Below are 23,927 nucleotides of genomic sequence, written 5' to 3'. Positions count from 1 at the left end.
CAAAGGGTCCCTGACCAACAACAACACATAACATGTAGAACGAGACATGACGCCTGTTAACTGTTAGGCGATATTACATTTTTTTCCCCCGACAAAAACAACGCTGTTTACGGCCAGGTACCCATTTTACACCTGAGTACGGCGAGAGAATGTGAGTAAATAGCCTTTTCCAAGGACTCAAATATGCGCCGAGCGAGGCTTGTACCCAGGACCTTCCGATCCGAAAGTGAGTGTCATACCAGAAGACTACATAGCCACACAATAAATGATCGCACAAATGTGAATGAGTGCCTGCCACAACCCGCGACGGATACATATTTCAAACGTGCTGGTACAAAAGGGGTCGTCTAAAAATGTGATTGCATGTGTGGTAGAATCGACAATAAATGAATCATCAAGAAGCATGTGGCGTGGCGTTAATCCTTGAAAATGTATCACACGCTATCATATCTCTCTAATTATCATTATTATTATCATTATTATTATTATTATTATTATCATTATTATTATTATTATTATTATTATTATTATTATTATTATTATTATTATTATTATTATTATTATATAATTATTATTATTTATATCGTTATTATTATTATTATTATTATATTATTATTATTATTAATTATTATTATTATTATTATTATTATTATTATTATTATTCTAAAAGTGTGTGTACGTGTGTGTGTGTGTGTGTGTGTGTATGTATGTGTGTGCGTAGGAAGGGGGGGGGGGGGGGGGTGACAGCAAAATCGTGAAAATTGTATTCTTTGTCTTCAATATCTCTCTATAAACTTTTCCTTTTACTTAGCGTGGCTGGGGAAAAAGAGTGGGGGGAGGGGGGGGGGGGTGTTGATGCAACTTGTGGTGCAAATTCAATCTCAAATTCGGTGATTTTTATTGCTCATTAATTTTGATTTTAAACCACATTACCCTGTTCGCAGTTATACTTTTCTGTACCCTGCTGATTTTATTTTAGTTATTCTCAAGACTTAGTCAGCGTTGATTGTTATTGGAAATTTTATTTTGTATTTCAATTTTTAGTAAATGAAATGTTTTAAAAAAGATAATAATATTATTGTGATTTTTGGCTAGTTTTATCGTTTATCTTGAGAAACCAATTTGGCGTGTAGTGATCTTTTTACCTGACAACCCTCATTTCCCAGCATTCTTTCATTATCTCACTCAAAATGGAGAACCTTTCGGTTGAAGTCTTAGGAATTAACGGTGTTTATTACAAAGTAAGTCATGTCTACTAGTGTTGTTTAAAATAATTAAACATCTCATTTACTGTTTTAAAAGTGAAATTGTGACCTCACGTTTGTCATCATTCGATACGTAAATTCTTTTGTAAACTTCTCATTCCTGGCCCGCCGAAGGTCTTTGGATTGCCTTTCACTTTCGTATTTTCAACCATCAACAATGGATTTCATGCTCTCACAAAATGGCACTCACTCCTGCTCCTCGCCTACCCTGGTCCATGGGCACTTTTTCTTGGGTCATACATCCATCTCGATTAATAAATCATAATATTATAGATATAATAAAATAATGATGATGAAGACTGGTCCCTGTCTCAACTGTCTGGATTTTTTACGTCGTTTGTAACGTAATTTCTGGTGCTTTTTGAGAACTTATTTTTCACATTTTTTTGTTGTTTTTTTTTTTTCAGTTGACAGTGTTTTACTTTTACCTCCCGTCATCCAATCATAATTTTCAACTCACATATGCTTACCATTTCAATATGAAATTTTAAAAGTAAAGAGACCAATTTCCCTTAAATGTTACAGCTGAAGTTGAAAGTTGAAAAAAATTGAAGCCGTCTTGACAAGTCTTGAGTTGTTGAGCGAACAAATAAAAACGTGTTGGCTTATGACTATGACTCTAACTCTATGACTGATGATGACCACGAACAATGAGTCAGGAGTTCAGTGAGTGGGTAATATGTAAAGAAAAATTGCCAATCATAAATGAAGGTGTCTAGTGTTTTACCCGGCATGATAAATTAATGTCTGATTGATCCGTCAACAAACACGAGTGTGTGGTGAGTGAAGTCTTGTTTTGGGTTTTGAGCATCAGTCATCAGTCATTGTGAGTCATCTGGTCAGGTATACCTTTTCATCAATTTCAGCTCTACTTCTACTACTGTACTATGGATAATTATTTGTGTTCGAGAATGTAATTCCAAATGTGCTCGACTCTGGAACAACTAGAGTTTATATGATAAATAATGCCAGGAGCAAATGCCTTACACTGCAGTACACTACACTACTTAAACTTGAATGAAATTCAGTTTTTCATTTCAAATATGTAAAATCTGGTTTTGGATGCAATATACCCTATACATCATCCCATTCGTTGATAAAACTTTGAAATTTGTCTGTTTTATCTAGAGGGCGACTTATTCAATTTTTGTGCCCTAAAAGCACTCTCTTGATAATTACTTTAGGTGCCGCCTGGCCTGAAGCTTGGCCCCATTCTGATTTTCACTCTTCCTTTCCGAAATTCCTGATAACTCAGTAGAGCACTCACTTCACATGCAAAAGGGACTGAGGTGAAGGTCGACCTCAGGTGAAATCTAAATTTTTTTTCTGACCCCACTGTTCCACCCAGCAGGGATTGGGTGGATACGTCAAATCTGGCGGAATTTACTTTGCCAAAGATTAGTCTCCTGTGCACATGGAAGCAAACAATTGCTATTGTCCATTTCACGCTATAGAAATCAGAAATAATAAACTTCTGCTCCATGTGCCCGATGGCTCGGAAGACCACTTTTCCATTTTTTTCTGCCATTTCGCCATATTCTCCAAAATTTCGTTTTTCAAGATTAATGATAGAGTGATAAGAAAGGGGGTGGAGGTATAAGAAAGGGGGTGGAGGTAAGAAAAGGGTGACGGATAACAAAAAAGGGAATTAAGAATGAAAACAAATTACTTTTCTTCCATTCCCTAACCATCTAGAATTTTACTCTTTATGTGTTTGATGACTGGATTGGATTACACTTTTTTTTTAACAATTAGAAACTAGACATATTTTTATTGATTCCTTCCAAATTATATATCCTATTCTTGAGGTTGTAAACCATTCAACTTGGGGGAAAATCCAACTATGCAATAATAGATTAAAAAATCAACTACCAACGATATAGGCTAAAGGGGTCCAATGGACACTTTCAATATACTTTATCACATTTCAAAATAAAGCATCTTCATTAGATGGTTTTACCCAGTATTTATAGACATGGGTCATGGTTGATGAGCTCTAGTAATCTTGGCCTGAATTTAGAAAACTGTGCATTCTTGGAGTTGAGGAGTTAGCAACCAAAGTCATCGATATATGCATCCTCTTACAGATTCTAGAGATCCATGCTTATTATATAACACTCCAGGCATGGCCCTATTTTTTTTTTTTTTTAATTTATAATTTTTTTTTTTTTATAAGGATTTTAAAAAAAATACTTTGAGTTTTTTAGGACTTTAAAAAATGAATGCTTTTTGGGGTATTTTGGGGTTTTTTTCTCTCTCTCTCTCTCTTTTATTCTTTTAGAGGGGGTGTAAAGTAGTGAGTGGTAAGGTATTGCACTAAGTACACACTTTTGCTTTAAAAAACAACACTTTTTAAGGTCATATGATACACTTTTCATTCTGTGAAAGTAGGCAGGTTTGCGATATAAGCATTGTCATTGTCATTTGCTTTATTGCTTCTCACTGTCCATAAACCCAGAATAGACACAATTTCTGCTTGTCATGTTTTTCCCCCGGCTGAGGTATTTTTTATAACACAGTTGGTCAAGTCAATGCAAATGTATTCAATTGTGATTGTGGTGAAGAGAAGACAATGCTCGTCATATATACTCTAGACCTGCCCAAAATAATCAAAATATGCAACAGCAAGAGATGGTCTTTGGCGTGATACCACTCCTCTGCGGACGAAGAAGTAGAAGAAGGATTTGAGATAAATCTTCAAGAAAGCTTTCAAAATGGACTGAAATGTTTAGAAACATTTTTTTCTATAAAACACCTTTGAAGTTTGCTGAAACTCTGGGTTTAGATGGCTAGAGGTCGAGATGATTTGAATTCAGTTCATTTTTTCATTGGTTATTTTGCATAAATTTTTCCAAACTATGATTTTCAATTTCAATAAAGCAGCCATATAAATGTGGTGTAATACAAACTCTGAAAAAATGCACTTACAATGACATAAAAAAGACCTATTTAAATTATAGAGATGGTACGTGGATACTTTGAATGTCTCAATGATCAATGGAGAAGACAGAGTTGGGTATTTAAGCAAAGTTAGGAATTTAATTAAAACATCTTTTGTTCATTTTCAGGCATATTTGAAAAGTTTCTATGAAGATGAGGTACTGGTTTCCTTTGAGAACAAGTAAGTATTCTTAGTGCTTTACATCATAATGATAATAATAATAATGGATGGCATTTATTTTATAATGTGCCTATCCTCACACTCACAGACAGCAAGCTGGCTCTGGGCGCTAGCATACACAAATAGACTTTTCCAACTTGCTCTCTGTCTTTGCATTGGATTGAGATTACTTGGCCCCGGGCTGTAGAGATTTGACCCATGCAGTAGTGCGGGGCGGTCCTTGGCAAGCTTAAGGACCACGGTCCTACGGTCCTTGGGAAATGAAGACCGCAAGGACCGGTCCTTTTCGACATTGAACATTCCTGAGAGACTGTTGGAAATTCGAACCGGTTTGACCTTTGAGACCGTGGGATCGTTCATTCTTGAACCGTTAAAGACCGCTACACGATGAAAACCGTGGTCTACAGGAGTAAAACACACGGAGTAGTCACACTCATTTCAAATTGTAACCTAATTAGAGAAGAGGGGTGATGCCTTCTTTATTTGCTCACCGTACTTCATTGTTACTTCGATAATTTAATAAAGTTTGAAATTTATCCCTATTAACGGAGATAATGGCATCGCCCAAGGCGTTGATCGAGTTGTTCGTGGCGTTGATACACACACGCAACTCCAACCCCCCCCCCCCCCCCCCCCCCCCCCCCCCCCCCCCCCCCACACACACACACAACACATTAGAGGGCAGCGAGCATTGAAGAGTAAGAGAGAGACGTGAAGTTATAATAAGAGGGGGTGGATGAGGTAATAAGAGGGGTCGATGGTGACTTTTCGCCAGATCTAACAAACTCAGCTACCCATTCATTGCTGAGTAGACAGGGATTCAGAAAAAAATCGACTGCACCCGGGATCGATCTCTGGCCCTTTGCGTATAAAGAGAGTGCTCTATCAACTGAGCTATCGGGGTCCCCAAATATTCTATTGGACTTTTTAAAAATTCAGACGTTATAACTGTGTTTTTTGGAAGGAAGAAACTAATGAAACTCATATTATTTGATTAGTAAAAACACCAAACGAAATTTTAATATTATTGTATTATTTTAAATGACAACACTGTGATAGAAAGGAGTGGTGACAAGAGATGGACAAAAGAAAACAAAAAATCGGATTTGCTACTTGCTAGGTTCGACACACACACACACACACACACAAACACACACATCTTTAGTAGTCACATACATTTCAAACAATAACCCATTAGAGAAGAGGGGTCATGCCTTCACCATAGATCATTGTCATTGCGATCATTATGGTGTAGTAAATTTTGAAATTTACCCCGTATAATGGAATCGTCCAAGGCGTGCGCCTCCTGTTCCCCCATCTCACACACGAAAGGGCGGTTTGCGGAGTGGAGGTTGGTGGTTGTCTGCCTGTATGGTCGTCTGTGTCGTTTAGTGTATGGCAAAGGGGGGGTGGGTGCGATTAAGTGGGATGGGTGGTGATTGGTGGAAGATAGGCAACCGAAGCAACGAATCGCTGGGGAAGTAGTAGGCTATGGCGCGAGACCGTAGGACCGTGGTCCTTGCAAGGACCGCCCCGCACTAGTTGAAAGGTGATAAGAAGTGAGGACCGCCGCCGGTCTTCCCCTATGGGACCGGTCTTCGGTTCACAGCTAAAAGACCGTGGGACCGCGGTCCAGACCGGTCTTCAGCGCGGCACTACCATGCAGTATGTCAATCTGATATGTCAGAATGAACTGGGTGAAAAAAATTGAATCATTAATCAAAGTGACCCAATTTAAAACATTTTAGTTGGATTTTTGCAAATTAATAATTTGCTTTAAAATTTTATAAATGAATTTTGTTCAATTAAAATTTTTTTTTAAATTGCTGACCCCACAAGGGCATATTGTTTAACTGCTCAAGTTGAGTTTGAAATTGAATTTCAAGCATTATAAAGTCAAGGGTTACCTCATGAGTCATACCATTTTGAGACGATAGGTCACATTATTATTTGCAAACAAGGAAGGAGACAATTACCCAAAGTAAATCAGCTGCTACCTACGCTGTCGTGGAAATTGAGAATGAAATAAAATCTAACTGTATTTATAGATTGGTTTGTAAAGCAGACCACGAAGATTGGGGCTTTATTGCCAATTTTGATTGGAAATATGTATGGTTTGTGCGGATCGAAAATTGATTACATAATCATATTTCTATTAATTATTACCAATTTATGACCTGTCATCACTGACTGATCGGTCTTTGAGCGATTTGATTTACAGATACTCTATTTATGGAGTTATTTATTTACTGGTATATTTTTATTTATTTATTTATTTTTATTTTATTGCCTCCTCTTCCTCTTTGTGGGGCTATGTGGTCTTGTGGTATGACACTCGCTTTCGGATCTGAAGGTCCTGGGTTTGAGCCTCGCTCGGCGCATACTTATTTACTTGAATCCTTGGAAAAGGCTCTTTATTCACATTCTCTCTCTGTACTCGGGTGTAAAATGAATACCTGGCTGTTAATAGTGTTGTTTCTGTCAGAAAAAAATTGTTTTATCGCCTAACAGGCGTCATGTCTCGTTCTACATGTTGCTGTTGGTGAGGGACCCTTTGTAAAGTGCTTTGAGCGTGTTTAGTGAATATTGCGCTATATGAAAGCTGAAGTTCAAGTTCCATCTGCAAAGTCCTCCTTTAGTTGAAATGGCTTTTGCATAATTTGCAAAAATAAGTTTTTCTGGACTCATTGAAAAATATTACATTACAATTTGATATTCATCATTGTTTTTATCTGTAGTTGGCAGCCAGAGCGCAAGGTCAAGCTGTCCAATGTACGTTTTCCACCCAGTGGGGAACAAGCCAAACCTGAATTCAAAGTGGACGAGAGGGTAGAGGTGAGAACTTTTCTTTTATTATATATAATAATAATTGTTGTTGTTGAAGTCTTTTCATTCTATTCCTGGTTTTCAATGCCAGTCATTTGTTTTTAATAAAAGCAGATATATATTGATTTGTAAGGTGCATGAATTCTGTTTCGTTGGCATTTTATTTTATGGATGATTGGTGTTGGATACGTCTCTTTTGCCTTTTTGAAAAATAAGTGATTATTATGATTTATTCATCCTTTGTGAGTAATATACATAAATAAGCAATTTTAATTGGAAGTCATTCAGATTAGAGTTGTATAGAAATCTTATATCTGCATTATAAAAATATAAACAATTCAATTCAGTAATATAAATATGATTATCTATAAACATTCACACTTCACCATGTTCAGCCTACTTCAAACTGCTTCATTTTCTTGGGTGGTATCTTATGTCCTCCCATAGAGGACAGGGAGGCATATATTAACGTCCTCCCCCCATATATGAATATGTTTTCCAACTTGTTCTCTGTGTTTGTTGTATTGCATTGAGATTACTTGGCCCCAGGCTAGAACTCTTGTCTGGGAGGGAAGCAGAGTTTTCTTCCTTGTTTACTGGGTGGGGTTCCTGACCTCCCAGAGTGGGCAGGGAGGTACTTGCCATGTCTTCTATCCCCCTATATCTGTTTTCCAACTTGCTTTCTGTCTTTGTCTTGGAATGAGATAACTTGGTTTTGTCCTGGCCCCAGCCGGATACCTTAGCTGGAAGGGAAACAGTTAAATGTATAGAGTTTTGGGAGATGATATTTTTTGTCTTGTAAATCATCTCTCTGTTATGCACTGTATTATGTTTTGTTTACATATGATTTATGAATTGTAAACATTTGAGTGTATTCCTCTTAGCGGGGACCCATGCTTGTGTCTGGATGAGACTTTTAGGTGATATCAAAACTAAGTACTTTGATAGTGTGCTCTTGGAATCTACACCTGTTTCCTATTTGAACCAATTCCCCTTTGTCTTACCTTTTCTTGTGTGCTTTAATTGTAATTCTAAACCTTTTACTATCCCATTTTCTTCCTTTTTATTGGCGCTGATATGACCTAAATGTGTTGCTAGCGCCGTAAAACCCTTAAAAACGAAACGAAACTTCCTTGTTTATCATCTTTCTGTTATTACTATATAATTTTATTTTTTTTATATAATTTTTTTTTTTTTTTTCATTGTCTTAAATATATTGTTTTGTAAACATTTAAGTGGGGACATGTGCTTGTCTCTGAATAAGCAGGTGGTTGGATGGGAGCATCACCCTTGAATCATATACCTATGATGTTCGCATGGGTGTACGATCCGATAGTGATGTTGTTTCTTCTTCTCTTTACTAGCCTATCCTGCTTCTTTGGTTTGTGATTGTATTTTTGACAGGGGATATTTTTTTTTCTGTAAATCTTCTGCCTGTTTGTTCTTGGTTATTTATAATTTAGCTTATATCTTTAGGTTATGATTTTGATTTACATTTGTACTATTTTTGTTAGATTGCTTGTTTTTTTGTTTCAGCGGTCTCTCATATAACCTCATTTGTGTTGGAAGAGACCTAAAGCAATAAACAAACAAAAAATCTCTGAATAAGACTTATAGGCGATCTCGAACTAAGTACACCTAAAGTGTGCTCTTGGAATCCACATCTGTTCCCTATTTGAACCATTCCTCTTTGTCTAACTTTTTATCATAAAATGTGTTTCAATACAATTTTTTTATCCCATCCTCTTCCTTTTTATTGATGGTGAAATGGCTTAACTCTCTCCTTACCAGCTATTTTCAGAATTTTACCCCAAAATTTCATACTAACCCAACACAGAAAATAGATTTTTCAAACAGATTAACAACAAGTATATTCTATATTTGGTCAGAAAAACGAGCCCTGCAACACAGTGTGTAGTTTTTATGGCTGTAGCTATAACAAAATGAAATCAGAATATGAAAATTATTGACTGAATCGTAATGAATGTGACGAATTTCCTATGGGTGGTAAGGAGAGGGTTAAATGCATTGCAAGCGCTGTAAAGCCCTTAAGAACAAAACAAACTATCTTCATGTTCTTTCTTGAATCTATTTATTCTAGGTATATGCAAAATTGAATGAGGATGAGGGACAAGCCTGGTTACCAGCCAAGATAAAGATGTTGAAAGGAGAATTTGCTGTGGTGGAGATTGGAAATGGAACAGACATTCTCCCTCTTGATAAGATTAGGCTTTTCAATGACAAGTGAGTTCAGATGTTCATTATCACAAAACGTGAATTTTTATGAGTTTGTCGCAATATTGCAGAAAGAGAAATATTTCCTGTTTATGATTAAATGTCTTAAATATAAATTGTATTGAGTCAAAACTTTTCTTTTATCATGTGTATGGTTTATATATAAAGATCTCAAAAAGGGGGGGGGGGGCGCTATATAAATATATTTTTATTATGTCACAAAATTAACTTCTTATTTTTTAGTTCTGCCCCTTAGCACATATCATTCATTTGTCATATGAAAATATTAATTTACTGGTGGGTACCAATATCATGACGTAGAGATGAGGAATGAAAATTTTTAAAACTAAACCAACACAGAGTAAAAGACTTGCTAAAATAAATAAAATTTTATTCTCAAAACAGAATCATTATGATATTTTTTCCCCTTGTTGCCTTCATAAATATTTTTTTCTTGTTTCTGTTTGCTTATAGGTTTCTGTTGTATATTCTCCTTCCATAATGCTTTTAGTAAGACCGAGAAATTGAGCCAACTATAACATATATATAGCTTTTGGTTAGATATGTATCGTTTGAAAATCAAGTTGCCATCTTTTTTTTTCTTTTCATTTCAGCCCACCAGTTACAAAAGATTCCTTCTATCAGTTTGTTTTAGAGGTGCCCCCAGATTTAAGAGAAGGGTAAAAGATTTTATCTTTTTTTTTTTCATTGAATTTTACGTATCTCAAAAAGTAAATACCAAAGAAAAATATCAAGCCAAGACTGAAAATAAAGCTTTGCATAAATTCATCTTCAATGCCTGTACCAATTATTAAGAGCAATTTGATTTATTTCATTTTTCGTTAACCTAAGTTATTAAAACATGTACTTTATATGAAAGTTGATGCCAGACAACTTAATTTTCAGGATTTTGAAGTGTTTATTTAATCCCTTTGAGGGTAAATTGTTGATTTTTAATTTTTAAAGTTAATAATAGAGGACAATTTTTTTCTTTTTTTTAAAAAGTTGACAGGTCTGTGTCATACCTGCCGAATTTTTTGTAGTTTTACGAATTTTAGACAAATTTCATGGCCAAATACGAAATTTTATGGAAATTTACGAATTTTAAATTCTTAGTAATACTCAAATAATAATAAGAAGAAGAACAACTACTACTACTACTACTACTACTACTACTACTACTACTACTACTATAATAATAATAATATTGTGGTTCTTCGTACACAATTTCAGAAATTACGAATTTCCTTGTCAAACTACTAAAAATTGACATAAAAATGACTAAATTTGAAGTTTTCAATTTGGCAGGTCTGCTGTGTAGTATTTGTTACTTGATCACTTTAGCAGTTACACATCGTGGTTTGCATTTCTTTTTACCTCAACCTGGAATTACCACCACTGTATTGCTTGGTTCACATTGACAATTTTTATAGACATTTTACCGTAAGTATTCCGTAAATTAAAAGACTTTTTTTTTTTTTTTTTTACTTTTGGATGTAATTGACCAATTACCTGATTGATGATCTAAAATGGGTTTGTTTTTTTGTTTTTTTTTTCTCTTCTCTCTTTTAACTATCAAGGTGCCAAGAGGAATTAACTATGCAAGAATTTCGTAAACATATCGGTGGTGCTGTTGTCACTTACAATAATGATGATAGATCTATTCATGTTCTTGTGAGTATATTTATTTATTTATTTTTCTGTCTTTCTTTTTTTTTCTTTTTTAATTTTTTTTTTTATTGTCTTTGATAGTTTGATCTTTAGGATTTGATTTAATTCCACATATCTGGACAATGTTCTTTTTCCTTTTCATTAGAAATGTTTCACATTTGAAATTATTTATATAAATAACCTGAAAACCTCAGATTCTGCGCAGACATTACCTCAATGTTGCTGGTTGTGACTGATTCCATTCTCATAGGGTTCATAGGTCAAAATAATTAACTAAAGCTTAAAGTGATGATGTCATTAAAATAATGTATGACTAATAAAGATTAAAAACGGACAATAAAAAATAAAAATCATTACTGTATTGTTTGTAAAATGAAAGCAAAAGACGTGATTTTCTCAAAAAGTAAATTTTAAGTTAAGTTCTGAAATCTAAGTCTGGATTATCAATTTTTTTTTATAACTGAGAATGAAAGTGTGCAAATCTTATTTTTCTCTTTCAATTTTTCATTTGTTTTTAGTCAACCAATTCAAGTGTCATTAAGAGAGCTTCCATGATTGGTGACATGTTTTTGCGGAACCTGCGACAAAAAGTTCTTTTAAAGCTGCGAACAGAGGAGGCTGTTAAAAAGCTACAGGTCTGTATGGTAACTTATTATATTGTATGGTTATCAGTGGTATAAGATACTTTCTAGTAGAACTTATAAACTTTGCAAAAAAAAAAGAATTTGAAAAGAGGTCAAATGTTTAACAGATACGGTTTACATACCTGCCAACCCTTCCGCTTTTCGCGGAATCATTCCTATTTTCACTCTTCCTTTTTGTACTATTCCGCCATTGTCTCCAAAATGATGATTGACAATGGTAAGAATAAAAAAAGAGCAAAGTGGAAAGGGAGGGGGGGGGGGGGGGGGGGGGGGGGGGTGAAAGAGGTGAAATTTCTATTTTTTGTCTCAAATTCCTATTTTCAGGCTTCCTGATTCCACTTTTGGAATATGTAGGGTTGGCAGGTCTGAGTTTAGCCCGAATGATTTTGTTGGTACCGTTGAATGATTATTAATTGGTCCAATAATTTGAAAGGGAGCACTGAAAGACTCTAACAAGTTAGAAAGTGGTAGTAATAGGGGAATAAAAGACACAAACAAAATAAAGTCTACATTATAATTACAAGATTGTGAGTCTAATAAGTTTGACATTCTTCAGTGGATGGCATTTTCTAATAAAGTCTCTCTAATATTCTGTAACACAAAGAACATGTCAGGTTTACATTGAGTTGTGTTAAAATGTGAGCTGCGTCGCTCTTTTTCCAATCTGTCGTTCTGTCACTTTCATGTATAAAAAATCAACAAAAAATTTGAATAAAACAAAACGATATAAATGTTCTCCAAACATAGCAACCAACTGTGCAGCTTTGTGGTCTAGTGGTATGACACTCTCTTTCAGATCAGAAAGTCCTGGGTTCGAGCCTCGCTCGACGCATAGTTGAGTCATTGGAAAAGGCTCTTTGCTCACATTCTCTCAGGTGTAAAATGAGTACCTGGCCGTTAACAGTGTCGCCTAACTGGTGTCATGTCTTGTCCTAAATGTTAAGTGTTGCTATTGGCCAGGGACCCATTGTAAAGCACTTTGAGCACATTTAGTGGAAATTAAGCTAAATAATATCTCATTTTTATAGCGACCAACTGTCCTGATAAAATTGGTTTGTCCCGATTTGGCAATCTGGAGAAAACTTTTTAAAAGAAAATTTTTTAAATATTGGACTATTTATATGTATGGAAATGATCCTTGTATGTCCCAGGATTATCATTTTTTGACAATGAATTTAAATAAGTAATAGACCAATAGAGGGTATTGAATATAAGCTTTAGTTTTTAAAAATTTTTTTAGTAATAATAAACAATAATAGTCTAAACTTACTGCTGTTTTTGGGTCATGATGGTAGCGCGTATTAGGATGTCCCATTTTAGCTATTTGAAAAGTTGGCTGTAATGCATCCCTATTGTATTGGCTTTTGAGTATATTTTTCTTTCATGTGATCGTAAAGTGAAGTCAGCGAGTTGTTTATCTTTTTTCTTTTTAATTTTGTTTTTTTTTAACTTCCCATTTTCGAAATATTGAAATGTCATTGTCATCTTGTCCTTGTTGGGTCATGTGTAGAGTACCAAGATTCGCTCTGGATACATGGAAGAGTTCACTGTCCGTGATGAGTTGATGGGTCTGGCCATTGGAACCCATGGAGCCAACATTCAACAAGCCCGCAAAGTGGAGGGAATCACGGGCATTGATTTGGATGAGACCTCGTGTACATTCAAGGTCTATGGAGAGGTATGGCCAGCATTTTGTTTTTGCTTCGCTTCTTCTTCTTCTTTTCTTCTTTCTTCTTCTTCTTCTTCTTCTTTCTTCTTCTTCTTCTTCTTCTTCTTCTTCTTCTTCTTCTTCTTCTTCTTTCTTCTTCTTCTTTTCTTCTTTCTTCTTTTCTTCTTTCTTCTTCTTCTTCTTCTTCTTCTTCTTCTTCTCTTTTCTTCTTTTCTTCTTCTATTACTTCTTACTACTACTACTACCACTATTACTACTACTACTACTACTACTACTACTACTACTACTACTACTACTACTACTTCTACTTTTTTTTTCTGTATGTCATACATGCAAAACATGTATGAAATTTGGTATTTATAATTGCCTATTTTGAATCCTTTAGTTTGATTAATTTCAATAGCTCTGAGGCTCTTGTCATATTTCAAAGTCATATCACTGAATAGAGAATGAGATTAGCGGAAGAGTAGCATCCCTTGATTGGACGTCACCGACGGAGAAGTTATTAGAGAGAACGTCATTATGGTTTTGCGCATACGTCTCTCGTCCTCGCTTCCGGTGAAAGCGGCATGAGACACTTCACCAAAAGCGAGGACGAGAGAGACGCATACGCAAAACCATGTTGACATTCTCTCTGTAAGGTGACGTCCAATCAAGGGACGCTATTCTTCCGCTAATCTCATTCCCTATTGAAACTAATGAAAGGTCGGTGTTGTTTGATTATTGTGACTTTGGCTTTCCTTTTGAAAGTTGGTCAAAATGCTTAATTTGAAGTGTCACAGCATTCTATTTCTGTGTATATATGTATTATGGATCATTAATGATAATGCTGACTTATGAATTGTTAGTCGTCCTGAGATTTGTTATTATTTTCTCCTTTTTAGATTATTCCTGTATATTATTGCCTTTAAACAACAACAAAATAACCTATCATTTTGCATAACATTTTTTGTTTCTTTTTCTGACAGACACAAGAAGCAGTACGTTCTGCCAGGGGCTTATTAGAGTTTTCTGAGGAAAATTTCCAGGTCCCAAGAGATCTTGTCGGTAAGTGTCTGTTGCATTATTCATTTTCACAATGAATAGTTACCAAAAGAAAAATAGATTCTATTTCTCGAAGTCCAATCCTTGATTTAAAAATAATTTTAAAATAATTTATTATTTTCTTTATTGTCATTTTCATTTCTTCAATCAGAATAAATTTCAGTTATTTTTTTTTTAATTTCTTTTTTTTTTTTTTCAAAATCTTTTAAATTATTAATTTTTTTTTCAGCAAAAGTGATCGGGAAGAACGGACGCAATATCCAGGACATTGTTGACAAGTCTGGTGTAGTACGAGTCAAAATTGAAGGGGATAATGAAAATGTCACTGAGAGAGAAGAGGTAATTCTTATCCTGCTTGTGGGAAGAGTGTGTGCCTTATCAACTGAGTTGAAGAGATCCCTCACCATTTGTATGGTGGAATGTTATATTGTAGAAAGACCATTGCTGTTTATTAGAGGAGAGAGAATAATTTGATGTCCATTCAATGAGGACAAAAATGTGACCTTGTGGCTAGTGACTGTGGAATGTATAAAAGAAAATGTTTCTATATTCAAATTTCAAGATTGTGTCATGAGCCTCTTTGGCACAATTAAAAATTTAGTGATCATCCTTGCTTGTCAAAACTTCATTTTGATTAAATTTTGATTTTTTATTCCAATTTGAAAGGATAATATTGTATTTTTATGCAGCATTATCTGTTAAATGCATAAGGGGTTTTTGGATTTACAAGCTTTAATGTGAAATTTCATAAATATTGTAAATCAAGGTTGCCAATTTTCCGTATGTTTACGGAATTCAGTATATTTTCCAATCACCTGCTAAACTGACAAAAATAAGTTCATAATGTCTTTTTACTGGAGTTCAGCGCTCAAACTGGGTGGAGATCCTGACCTCCCATAGTGGGCAGGGAGGTACATGCTGTGTCTTCTATCCCACCATACCCGTTTTCCAATTGTTTTCTGTCGTTGTCTTGGAGTGAGATTACTTGGTTTTGTCCTGACCCTGGCTGGAGTTCCTTGGCTGGGAGGGAAACAGTCAAATGCATAGTTATTGTTTTGGGAGATGATATTTTTTTCCTTGTAAATCATGTCTCTGTTATGTATTATTATGTTTGTTATTTTTAATGTATAATGTAAGCATTTGAGTGTATTCCTCTTTGTTGGATTTTGTGCTTGTGTCCGGATGAGACTTATAGGTGATCTCAAACTAAGTACATTGATGGTTTGCTCTTGGAATCTGCATCTGATTCCTATTTGTTCCCAGTTCCCCTTTGTCTTCCTTCCTCTTGGGTGCTTTAATTGTAATTCTAGAACTTTTCACTATCCCATTTTCTTCCTTTTTACTGGCGCTGATATAACCTAAATGTGTTGCAAGCGCCGTAAAACCCTGAAAAACAAAACAAAACAATCAGCGCTCAAAAAGGTTTGGTCTATGTTTGTGTAAAAGTTCAGTAAATTTTTGCCTCCTGAATTGGCAACTTTGGTATATAAATATGATGAAAGTACAATACAGTGTCAGTGATGCTGCTCCATTTAAATTCCCAACAGGCAGTATGGGTCCAAATTTCCACTTCGTACTGAGGTTTAAATTTAGAATGTCTCCAACTACAATGCCAATCACTGTGTAAAGCCAGGTACTCATCTACTCATGAGTCGATTGGGATTAAGTACCTTATCCAAGGGTTTCATTTTTGGAAATCATTGTCAATCACCTTGCTTGTCTGACCGTGCTCAGTAACATTTGCTTTTGTTTACAATGCTGTACCACTGAGTCATCCGCACCAGAATAAATCCCTAATTTCTTGTGTTAGGAGGCTCTTAATTGCGTGTATGTTTGTGTGTGTGTGTGTGAAGTGCTTACAATCCTTTCTATATTCATTGCATTATAATTGAAATGAGAGCAATCCCTCTTGTGCACCAAGCTTAACTCTCTCCTTACCAGCCATTTTCATGATTTTCCCAAAAACGTCACACCCAACACTAACACAAAATTAGATTTTTATCACTCAAACACAACAACAGTAAGTTCTTGTGATAAACAATTTCTTTAGCAAAACATGCTCTACAACACACTGTTCATTTTCTTTAAATATTTTGATGTACAAGATAATAAATTTGAAAAAGAAAAATGTTGGTTGTATCGTAACGAATGTGACGATTTTCCTATAGTTGGTAAGGAAAGGGTTAAAAACTGCTTTTTTAAAAAATAAATATCTTTTAAATATTTTTTTTTTGGTCTTAATTATTTCCCCTGTAATTTTCCTTTTACAGGGACAGGTACCTTTCATTTTTGTTGGCACCATGGAGAGCATCAGCAATGCCAAACTGTTGTTAGAATACCACTTGGATCACCTCAAGGTGGGAAATGGTTTTAACTTCAAATACCCATTCACTGATATTGATTAAAAAAAAAAAATTCTGACTTAACACCGGTTGGTGCAAAGTGCAAATCTGTTAGCTGTGAGTTTGAAGCTCTTTATATCAACATCTGACTGTCGTGTTAGCTCATCTACGCCAAACTCGGATTTGGATATGAGAAGATTTGTTTGTAAGAAGAAAAAAAAGGGTGATACAATTTAATGTAAACACCAGACATTTTGCTTTGCTTCTTTTTCTTTCTTTTTTCTTTCTTTACTTCCATTATGTTTGATGGTTTCGCTTTGAATTCTGTAGTTGTTGCTTTTACTATTATTATTATTATTACTACTACTACTACTACTACTATTACGATTATGAGAAATTGATTTTTTTTTTTTTTTTTCTCCTTTTCTCTTTTCTCTCACCTCATAAAAATAAAAGGAGGTTGAAAAATTACGTCAAGCCAAACTGGAGATAGACCAGCAGCTCAAGTCATTATCGGTACCCCAACCAGGTTCCTACTTTCCTCCACCCCGCGACAGAAGATGGGGAGGCTACTTGTAAGTCAAATGCTACAAAATTGCTTTCGGATTTGCTTTGTTGAATTGCTTTCATTTATGTTATTTTTTTTCATTTCCTTTACTTGTCCTCTTTAGTGATTCAGCAGCACATGAGGCCGATTGGTTTTCTATTGTAAAAATTGTTTGTGATGGAGTGGAGTTGGTAGCTCGACGTCCAAACCTCAAACTCGGAGGACCATGCTTTATTTTGGAGGTTCACTCCTCGATAGGCTGCTGCCATCCGAGGCTGTTGAGTATTTTATTGCTTGATGAGAAAACAGAAAACTGGGCTGTAAAGATATATGTGAGCGCAATATCCACTAAATGTGCTCAAAGTGCTATACAAGTGATCCCAAGCCAACTGCAACTCATCATATATAGGACGAGACATTACACCTGTGAGGTGTCATTACTATTTACTATATTTGTGAACATCAGATCAGCAAGTTAGAAAAAATCTGGATGTTGGATTTAGAATTTTCTTTGTCAAATTTCAGGGATACTCCATTTGAGGATCGTAGAGGGCGTGGTGGACGAGGTAGAGGTGGTGGCAGGGGTCGAAGATACGGTAAATTTTTTTAGTTTTAAAAATCATTTCTTTTTTTTTTTTTTTTTTTTGCATTTGAATTTATCATTCCACTTTATATTGAATTTTTTTTTTGTTTGTTTTTTTAAATAACATGCCTTTGATACAGATAAAATTTGTTTGTAACAAGAAGTCAAATTTGGTCGAATTAATTTTATTTTAAGCTGCTGCAGGCATGCTACAAAAATGGAGGGATTCACACCTGCTATCTGGGCTCTGTGGCTCCAGTTGATTATAGCTGCTATACTATCACGTTATTTGGAACATTTAATGTAATATAGATTCACTGCCTTTGAGATAATTTAGTTTGTTTTTTTTGTTTTTTTAAAACGGATGTAAGTTAAGAACTTCGGTTGAAATGGACAATTCTTCTGGTCATTGTTGACCCTTCTAAAGATTGAAAAGAGCTTTTTAAATTGTATCTGGGAAGATTGGTGAGAGCTTTTTAAATTGTTGTTCTGCCTGGGAAGATTGGAGAGAACTTTTTAAATTGTTGTTCTGTCTGGGAAGATTGGAGAGAGTAATATATTTAATTGTTTAATCCTTAGGTGACGGTGCTTATATGTCAGGAGATGATCTCCATGGGCCTGGTAATTCTGTAGGAGACTGGTCGATGGATGCAGATGACGACAAACACTTAGGAGGAGGTGGATACTTAACAGATAGTGCCATAAATCATCGCGGAGGCAGAGGTGGGGGTGGTTACCGAAGAGGAATGAGAGGCATGCGAGGAGGCAGAGGTGGTGGCGGTCACATGTCTAGAGGACCCGGTAAGCCATTTCATTGAAAACTTCTAAAAAATGAACAGCCGATATGTATCAGGAAACCGAATTTGAGTAAGGTACATAAAAGTACTCATTTCTCATTAGTTTGTTTTTTTATCAAGAACTTGTGATGCAGATTTAAGTACCATTGCTGTCCATTTTCTTGATGTTTTTGTGAGATGGGAATTTTCTGTTATAGAAAATTAATCATCACTGCTAAAATGCGACAAACATAAATACATATTTTTTATTGACATAAAGATCATATTTAGATAAATAGCACTTGCTAGTATTTGTTCTATTCTAAAAGTTTACTTAGAATGTGTTGTGTTATATTTAGTCTTCAACCCATGCTGGATGAGCATGTATGTGTTCAAATTTTTTTATTGCTTTTCTATCATTTTTTTCCCCTCTAAATAAATACTTTTCAAATGTTTTTGATCACCTTTCTAGATAGGATCATTCTAGAAAATAATGTATTTTGTCTCGTGCTTTAATTTTCTCAAGTTCAACATAAATATATATCAATCAAATGGAGGATCATGGTCACAAAACGGTCAAGATTTGTGAAGACATAGTTTTCACATTTTAGGCTTATCGTACGGTATGTTGGCGTCTCTGCATACAGTTCATATCTGCTGGGCTATTATATTAGCGATGGTTTTTCTGATCTCCATGGTCGGCATCTTCCAAGACCCATTCATCTGAACACAAGAGTGGTGATAGTAGGTGCTTTACACGGAAGATGAGGTTGTGCAACATCATTTCTTTTTTTTTCTTCTTAATTCTAGGGGACTTTGACCATGAGGAGGATGCCATGGAAAATAGGTTTCGTCGCAGAATGACAGATGATGATGACACTGTACTGGACAATGCCAGTGTTACTAGTCAAGACCAAGGTTTGTGTCTTCTTTTTTAACTGTTGCCACATGGGGGAAAAAACAAAACAAAAAAACAAACATCGTTGAAATTTTCACATGAAAGCAATATTTTAATCCTGTGAGCAGGGTCCTTAAAGACATTTGATTTTTCTTTGTCCTTATGACATCATTTTTCATCGGTCTTCATGGCCTTGCAATCCACAGCAATGTAACTACCACTTACACAGAGCTATTGAGTATATTGATGTAATGAGGAGGGGAATTAATTGTTTGTTTGTTTTTTTTGGTTCTCATTTTGTTGAAGGTCACTGTTATTTCATTCTGTAAAACTTGCTTAGTTAGTTTGTACGACTGTTATATGGGTGTGTTTATGGTTAAGTATATTGTAGAGCGCTTTGAGGCTTCCGCATTTAACGTTATAGAAGAATACTTTATTATTATTATTATTATTATTATTATATTATTATTATTATTATTATTATTATTATTATTATTATTATTATTATTATTGGGATATACCTGCTGGTGAACATTGAATTTATTATGTTAACGATGTAATGTTTTATTCGTTGGCTTCATCCATCATGGCGAGGTGGAAAGGGAACTGGAGACCAAATAATCCACACATAACACTTGAGCTATAGTGAAGTTTGGCATAACATTATGTTCGGACAAGTGAAAGGAATTTAAGATAAAGAATAATAATTATCGTTGATGTTAGAATTTAATTACTGGCGTTAAAAATTTATTGTTGGTGATCTGAGAGCTCAATGGGTTGAGCATTAGTCTGTCAAGCAAAGGAATGTCTGAAATATTTCTTGATTATCGAAACAAAAGTGTATCAGGAAAGTTTGTATTTTTATATCCCAACCTCTCTCTTTATTCTTCTTTTCAGATTATGATCAACATGACAGGCAAAGACGGCAGAGGAGGAGAAAAAATCGACCGACTCGTGGAAACTCGAGCGCCGCGTCAGGCACTGAAACCGATACCAGTATTTCTAATTATCGAGGTGATCATCGCAGTTATGGCAGTGGACGCGGGGGTCGAGGCGGAAGGGGAGGCTACCACCATCCTTCTCACACCCCTCGTGATTCTGACGGAATGCTTCCACCCTCAGGCTCCAACTCTGGCCCAACCCGCAACGCCAGCAACTCTGGTCTTCAAGCTGTCAACGGATCTGGTGCCGGAGACAGGGCTGCCAAGGGAGATCACCCGTCTCTGCCTGCTAAAGAACCGCGGGACCCTAGGCCGCCCCGAGATAACCGAATCAGGGGAGGAGGGAACACGAACAGTTCCTCCAATCCTTCTTCAAACAACCAGATCTCAAAAGTGGCAACTGGGAACCATCATAGTGGGAGTGATTCCGACTCCAAATTGGCAAACAAGAATAAGATGGGTTCGGCCAAAAGTAACAGTAACAGTAACAACAACAACAACAACAACAACAACAGCAGTAGTAGTAATAACAGCAACAGTGCCAAAATGAAGGATGAACTCGTGAATGGAGAGTGTAAGTAAGAGTTGGTTGTGTAAGAAAATGGAAGTAAGTGAGGATGATTGCTTGTATCATTTTGTATCATTATTGTTATTAAGATTATCATTGAAGTTGATTTGAGAACAATCACTGTTGACTTTCATGGCTATGAATGTTTATGCATATCATTATGATTACTAACATGTTATTTAGATTTGTTTTGTTGGTTTTGTTTTTTTTTAAACAGTGTTTAAAGTTTGCATTTGTGCGTTGTTTTCTTTTTTTTGAAAACTCTCAACCAAATTTTGTCTCAATAAATTATGGATTATTTATTTATTTTTTTAACAGAGGAAATCATTTGTATGTATGCGAGTTTTAAGTTGTATGTATAAGCAACTTTTAGAGTGTATGTATATGCGAGTTTAGGGTGCATGTATTTAAAAATCTGTGGGGCATTTCCAGCTGCTGTTCAATACAATCAAAATCATTTCATTATTTATACATTCATATTTTAATTACGTTGTTTACGTCATGAAGAATTTGAGTTCTGTAAAAGGTTGTGTGGTTTGAGAAACATTATGTAAATAACTCGTGTGAATAAATTATGTGTACATATGTGTGAATAGATAGATGAAAATTTTCTATGATTACTTAATTAAGCAATGTAGTGGGTAATGCTTGTGTTTAGCGTGTGTGTTTTTAGTGATTTCAGCTTGTATGTGGAACATGGTAGACTTAAACCGTTTATATGTTCGGGTGTGTGTGTGTGAGTCATTGGGACTGGTTGAATGTACTTAGTTTTTTGTTTTTTTTGTTTTTTTTTCCTTTTTTTTTTTTTTTTTTTTTTTGTGAAATAGATTCCTCACCAGTCATGAAAAAAAAATGAACGAATTAAAAGAAAAAAAGGCCCAAGTTCTTTTTAAAAGTATAATTTAAAAAAAAAAAAACAATAGAAAGAAGGAGAGAAATGATACATTGAATGGCCTAAGAACAAAAATTAGCCTGTCCTTTTACGGATATTGGGTTCATGTTTACCACTGTAAGGTAACAGTTACATTTTAGTCATTGTTTTATTGATTTTATTTCTAAATTTATTGACTCTTAAATGAGAAAGAAGAGGAATAGTTGCATTTTTTCATCATCATCATTTTTTTTTTTTTTTTAAATTTTATTTGTAATGATTGTATATCATCTTTCATGACAAGATGACCTTGGCAATCATGTACCCAATACTCTCCCAATATTGACTCCCGAGTTGCAAACCCCGTGACATGCTTTGTTTTACACATACGCAAACCTGCCACTGATTGCTCAAATGAGAAACAGTATTTCGAAAAGCCGCAGTATTCCAAAAGTAAGTCTTGGTTTACAAATTTGCTGACGAGGTGTGATACTCTTATACCAGTGGAAAGTTGGCGGTTAATTGTATGTTGTAAAATTTGAATTGCAACACGCTCTGGAGAAATATTCATTATGATGCGATCATGACTGATATATCAGATCTATCATCCCATTTGTAGAGATACTCACAAATGTGTCAAATATCTATTTTAAAATTACAAACTGAATGCAAGGCCGATCTTAAACATTAACCCTGTAATGATAAGGTTCAATTTTACTCTCTCTTTTTCTTATGATACAAAATCTGGCTGTTTTCACTAAAGGGAGCAGTAACAGTTACAGGTTTGTGACTCTGGCTTCATGTACATCATGAGTTTGCATCTTTGTTTACTGTTGCTGTTCAGTTCCATTGAAATGCTTGGATATATGTCGTTACGAATAGAGAAATCTTAATGTGAAAGATTTTGTGCCTTGTCATTAAAGGGTTAAAAAATAATGTTAAAAGTCTTGGTGGCAAATTCAGTTGTGTAATGTTGCCACCAATACTGATTTGTCAAATCCTGTTCAGGTGCCAACATCTATCTGACAGGTTTGGATTATCTGTCAACTCATAATCGCATAATCCCAAAGAAAAAAAAAAGTAAAAATTTTAACCTTTTTTTTTCTTTTTTTTTTTTTTTCTTTTCTTTTCTTTTTTTTTTTTTTTCTTTTTCTTTTTTTTTTTTGACTGATTTATAAAAAAAAAAATTCATTTTGGCAAAAATAAAAAAGAGAATCAAATAAAGAAATGAATTTCCAGGCTAAAGTAAATAATTTTTGAGAGATTTATGATTTAACCTGCAGATAACCAATGATTTATAAACACACCTGCCACATGCACAGATTTAATCGGGAGATACCGAATTTTTTTATGGTTGGATTTGGACAAATTTAGATATTTTCCTCTTGACACCAAAAAAAAATTGAGGAACAGTAATGAAACGTGATTTAGTATTTTTGAGTCGGTAATGGGTAAGTGACCAAATTGAAGAACACACCAAATCGATTCAAAATCATTTACAAATAATAATCCATAGAAATAATGGCTTTTAAAAAACTTGCATTTTTGTTCATTATCAGTGTTAATCTTCAAATTCAGATTTTTAAAATAAAAAACTCCACAAAATGTGCATATTTGTTTAGTTTGTCATATGTGGCAGGTGTGTATAAATGATGTACATGAATAGTATCCACCTCTCATTGCCATTCTAATGGTTTGGACTTCACTCCATGGCTGGATTTCCATATAAGGAATGAGACTAGCGGAAGAGTAGCGTCCCTTGATTGGACGTCACCGGCTGAAAAGTTATTAGAGAGAGAACGTCATGTTGGTTGTGCACATGCGCCTCTCGTCCTCGCGGTCCTCGAGAGACGCGTGCGCACAACCAACATGACGTTCTCTCTCTAATAACTTTTCCGCCGGTGACGTCACAGACAATGGGTGACG

General features: G+C 35.1%; 1 protein-coding gene and 1 long non-coding RNA gene across 2 annotated transcripts in view; one reads left to right on the top strand and one right to left on the bottom strand.

Moving 5' to 3' along the window:
• The first annotated feature begins 1,170 nt into the window (after window positions 1–1,170).
• LOC144980485 (RNA-binding protein FXR1-like) lies at window positions 1,171–21,959 on the top strand. The gene is made up of 16 exons (XM_078928095.1): window positions 1,171–1,241; window positions 4,334–4,386; window positions 7,125–7,221; window positions 9,314–9,456; window positions 10,062–10,127; window positions 11,028–11,121; window positions 11,637–11,753; window positions 13,273–13,440; window positions 14,400–14,478; window positions 14,705–14,814; window positions 16,746–16,832; window positions 17,274–17,392; window positions 17,890–17,960; window positions 18,527–18,748; window positions 19,534–19,641; window positions 20,519–21,959. The coding sequence occupies exons 1-16, from the start codon at window positions 1,191–1,193 to the stop codon at window positions 21,142–21,144; spliced, it is 2,211 nt and encodes a 736-aa protein (XP_078784221.1). The 5' UTR covers window positions 1,171–1,190; the 3' UTR covers window positions 21,145–21,959.
• A 1,139-nt stretch (window positions 21,960–23,098) lies between these two features.
• LOC144980488 (uncharacterized) overlaps window positions 23,099–23,927 on the bottom strand; it is a 145,991-nt gene continuing 145,162 nt past the window's right edge. The window contains exon 5 of the long non-coding RNA XR_013646904.1: window positions 23,099–23,714. This is a non-coding gene — a long non-coding RNA (uncharacterized LOC144980488). The remainder of the gene's footprint in view (window positions 23,715–23,927) is intronic.

The sequence above is a fragment of the Berghia stephanieae genome, chromosome 10 (genome assembly GCF_034508935.2).
Source record: "Berghia stephanieae isolate SIO BIC M18660-M18661 chromosome 10, UCSD_Bste_1.3, whole genome shotgun sequence".
Lineage (NCBI taxonomy): Eukaryota > Metazoa > Mollusca > Gastropoda > Nudibranchia > Aeolidiidae > Berghia > Berghia stephanieae.
Note: the sequence above shows the minus strand (reverse complement) of the source record. Positions and strands in the feature narration are given on the sequence as shown.

Bases quoted from the DNA above. Each gene is read 5' to 3' on its own strand.
- LOC144980485 (XM_078928095.1), top strand. From the start codon at position 1,191: ATGGAGAACCTTTCGGTTGAAGTCTTAGGAATTAACGGTGTTTATTAC. The intron at 7,222-9,313 runs GTGAGAACTTTT...TATTTATTCTAG, and splicing joins AAGTGGACGAGAGGGTAGAG to GTATATGCAAAATTGAATGA. The intron at 17,961-18,526 runs GTAAATTTTTTT...TTTAATCCTTAG, and splicing joins TGGCAGGGGTCGAAGATACG to GTGACGGTGCTTATATGTCA.